Genomic DNA, 3,630 nt, shown 5'->3' with positions numbered 1-3,630 from the left:
CGATGGTGCTGAGGTTTGAGTTACCTGGTCGCCGGATGGTTGCCGCCGACTATGAGGAGAGAGGCACTATGAGGCGCAGAGTGGGTGTAGGTAGCAGATGGAGGGTGACAACTCTACTAAAATTTGGGTGTAGAGACTATATATAGTGTGAATGAATTTAACTATTAATCCTAATTTTTTAAATTTCAAAATTTGAATTTAAATAATTATTAAATAATTAATTAAAAATTTGATTTTTAATTTCATTGTTAACATTGTGCACAAAAACTATTGGCTCCCTGCCTCCCCATACCTTCTCTTAATTAAATACGTATTCCATTTAACCCGAAAACATTTACATTACACTTGAAGTAACCCATGGATGTTAATAATGTTCTAACTACTTTATGAGTGGTTGTTTCATCTACTATGGTATGTTAGTCATTCTTTTCCACGTTGAGACGTTAATGGGAATTATCACTCATAAGAATGACATTTTATTTCAAACCACACAAATTTGGGCAAAGTGCACAAAACGACAGTTACTCCATTGCTTTCCTTTTGTTATCGGTAATAGCGACCTACCGATACATATCGTGCCACCATTTGTACCTTAGCTTTCAATCTGTTTCATTTATTTATTATCATCGTCATCTTCTTCTTTTGAGAACTAGAAACAAGAAACAAGAAGCAGAGTAAGGTAGCAAAAACAACAACAAAATCATTTGTCTTTGAGAGATAATTGCTTTGCCAATGGCCGCTCGCAGACTTTCATGGCTTCTCTCACGCTCCCTTTCTGCTGCTTCTGGAGCTGACTCTTTTCTTCACTCACTCGGTACTGTTACTAAGTTAATTCAGTTATAATTAGAAACTTTAACTGCAGGGAGTTTTGTTACTTTAAATAAGTGGTTCTAGATTCAATAAGAGAATCTGTTAGTTGTTATTATTTCCGCTTAATTTGTATTGTAAGGTGTTTATGCGAAAAGCAGCGGTTACTGTTTTGTTCGTATTTTCCAACAGGAAGAAACTCTGGCGGAGGGTGCAGAAAACTGAAGAGGTTTAGCACAGCTGCAGCGGTTGATGAAGTGATTATTCCACAAGTTCAAATCAATTACACTCAGCATCTCATAGATGGCAAGTTTGTGGATTCTGCATCAGGTCTCTCACTCTATCTATCTACTTTAATTTCTTTACTTAGCTTTCCACATTTAACAAAATTTTATTTTATAAACATTCACATATTTCTAAATTTTCAACTAATAATTTGAATTTTTGAAATAAGTAATTTCACTACCATTTTATTTTGTTTGTTTGGTATTACCAGGGAAGACTTTTCCAACCTATGACCCGCGCACAGGGGAAGTTATAGCTCAAGTAGCTGAAGGAGACGCCGAAGATATCAACCGCGCCGTCGCAGCAGCACGAAAGGCCTTTGATGAAGGACCCTGGCCTAAAATGACTGCTTATGTAAACCATTCCTTCCTTCCTTCCTTGTTCTTATTATAGCAAGAAGGAAAACTTATTTCTCAGTTGATATATTGATTACTACACCGTTTAATTTGTTCAGGAAAGGTGTCGGATATTGCTGCGGTTTGCTGATTTGGTGGAGAAGCATAGTAAAGAGCTTGCAGCTCTAGAGACATGGAACAATGGAAAGCCTTATGAGCAATCTTTCAACGACGAATTGCCATTGTTTGTGCGTTTGTTCCACTACTATGCTGGTATTAGATCAGTTACTTATATTAGTTAACAATACTGTGTATTAATTTTGTGGTAAGAACATTAAGTATGAGAAAGAAGAATGTATTGTTGTTGGGCAGGTTGGGCTGATAAAATTCACGGGATGACTGTACCGGCTGATGGAAAATATCACGTGCAAACATTGCATGAACCAATTGGGGTTGCAGGACAAATCATACCTTGGAATTTTCCTCTAATTATGTTTGCTTGGAAAGTTGGTCCAGCTCTGGCTTGTGGTAACACTGTCATTTTGAAGACTGCTGAGCAAACACCCCTCACCGCTCTTTATGTGGCTAAACTCTTTCATGAGGTCAAATTCACACACCTAACCAACTACATATTTATTTGAACCTCTGTTTAGGAAACTCTACAGTTTACTAAAAATATTGGCAGAATATAGAATATATAGGTTAGAATATAAAATGTAGGAAATAGATATTGTGATTCTTATTTTAAAAATGCTATTTGTTTTTTACAAATTTATCTCACCATACAATAATATAAAAAAATTGTATGTGAAGTGGTATTATCAAAAATGAAAATGGAGTTATANAGTCGTAAAACACTATGTTAGCTAACACATTCATTCTTAATAAATGTCTGTAGATAAATGGTACAATCATAACATAAAAACAACAAAATATGAGTGATGTCTTTATCTATATCTTAATTGTCTCCAACTTTTTGCATGTATAGAATATTTGCAACTTATATTTTAAAATAAAAAAATATTTTTATCTATATATTTGTTCTTACAAATATATTTGAATAATTTTTTTATAAATTAAATTTTTAATAAACCTAAACAATAACAGATATATTTATAGTCACCAAAACAAAAGATGTATATATATTTAAAAAAAGAGAGTCCATGGTTTACCCTGAATTTTCCTTCCTTTGGCAGGCTGGTCTTCCACCAGGTGTTCTGAATATAGTTTCTGGATTTGGCCCAACTGCTGGTGCAGCTCTTGCAAGTCACATGGACGTTGACAAGGTTGAAGATTTGTTTGTTTTAACATTCCTAATACGGCAGCCATAAATCATAGACAATAATGTTAAAGCACGTATTTATTACTTGTTGCAGCTAGCATTTACTGGATCAACAGACACTGGAAAAATTGTGCTTGAATTGGCTGCAAGAAGCAATCTGAAGCCTGTGACATTGGAGTTAGGAGGCAAATCACCTTTTATTGTGTGTCATGATGCTGATGTTGACCACGCTGTTGAACAAGCACACTTTGCTCTCTTCTTTAATCAGGTACGTATAAATATATAGGTGAATTCTAATATGTCTATGTTTATGGTGTCTATGTAATATAATCTTGATCTGTAGGGACAATGTTGCTGTGCTGGGTCTCGAACCTTTGTACATGAGCGTATCTATGATGAGTTCTTGGAGAAGTCAAAGAAACGTGCTTTGAGACGCGTTGTTGGTGATCCATTCAAGAAGGGTGTTGAACAAGGCCCTCAGGTGCTGCATGCTCTCTGTTTTAATCAATTCACTCTATTTTTAGAATAGCTGACTCTGATGCATGTAATTAACTGAGTGAAATTCAAATCTCAGATTGACACAGAACAATTTGAGAAAGTGCTTAGGTACATAAGATCTGGAATTGAAAGCAATGCTACCCTTGAATGTGGGGGTCAGCGATTGGGCTCAAAAGGCTTCTTCATCGAGCCAACTGTTTTCTCCAATGTTAAGGTATTCTTTTGTTTTGTTTTGTTTTGTATTGGCACAAGTGACTTGTATTGTTGTACATTAAGACTCATAACCTAAATATGCTAATCATTAGGACGATATGCTGATAGCCAAAGACGAAATATTCGGGCCGGTTCAGTCCATCTTGAAATTCAAGTAAGTTCAATATGTAATAAAATAATATTTTATAAATATAAAAAATTAACTATTAC

At 35.1% G+C, this 3,630-nt stretch overlaps 1 protein-coding gene across 1 annotated transcript in view; it reads left to right on the top strand.

Moving 5' to 3' along the window:
* LOC107632337 (aldehyde dehydrogenase family 2 member B4, mitochondrial) overlaps positions 475 to 3,630 on the top strand; it is a 4,043-nt gene continuing 887 nt past the window's right edge. Inside the window, exons 1-10 of the mRNA XM_016336033.2 lie at positions 475 to 814; positions 1,000 to 1,137; positions 1,304 to 1,446; positions 1,547 to 1,700; positions 1,800 to 2,029; positions 2,624 to 2,713; positions 2,804 to 2,977; positions 3,053 to 3,190; positions 3,284 to 3,421; positions 3,513 to 3,574. Of these exons, the coding sequence (XP_016191519.1) occupies positions 733 to 814; positions 1,000 to 1,137; positions 1,304 to 1,446; positions 1,547 to 1,700; positions 1,800 to 2,029; positions 2,624 to 2,713; positions 2,804 to 2,977; positions 3,053 to 3,190; positions 3,284 to 3,421; positions 3,513 to 3,574 (1,349 nt within the window). The 5' untranslated portion in view covers positions 475 to 732. The remainder of the gene's footprint in view (positions 815 to 999; positions 1,138 to 1,303; positions 1,447 to 1,546; positions 1,701 to 1,799; positions 2,030 to 2,623; positions 2,714 to 2,803; positions 2,978 to 3,052; positions 3,191 to 3,283; positions 3,422 to 3,512; positions 3,575 to 3,630) is intronic.

This window comes from Arachis ipaensis, chromosome B01 (assembly GCF_000816755.2).
Source record: "Arachis ipaensis cultivar K30076 chromosome B01, Araip1.1, whole genome shotgun sequence".
NCBI lineage: Eukaryota > Viridiplantae > Streptophyta > Magnoliopsida > Fabales > Fabaceae > Arachis > Arachis ipaensis.
The sequence above is the reverse complement of the archived record's forward strand: the minus strand, read 5'-3'. Positions and strand labels throughout refer to the sequence as shown.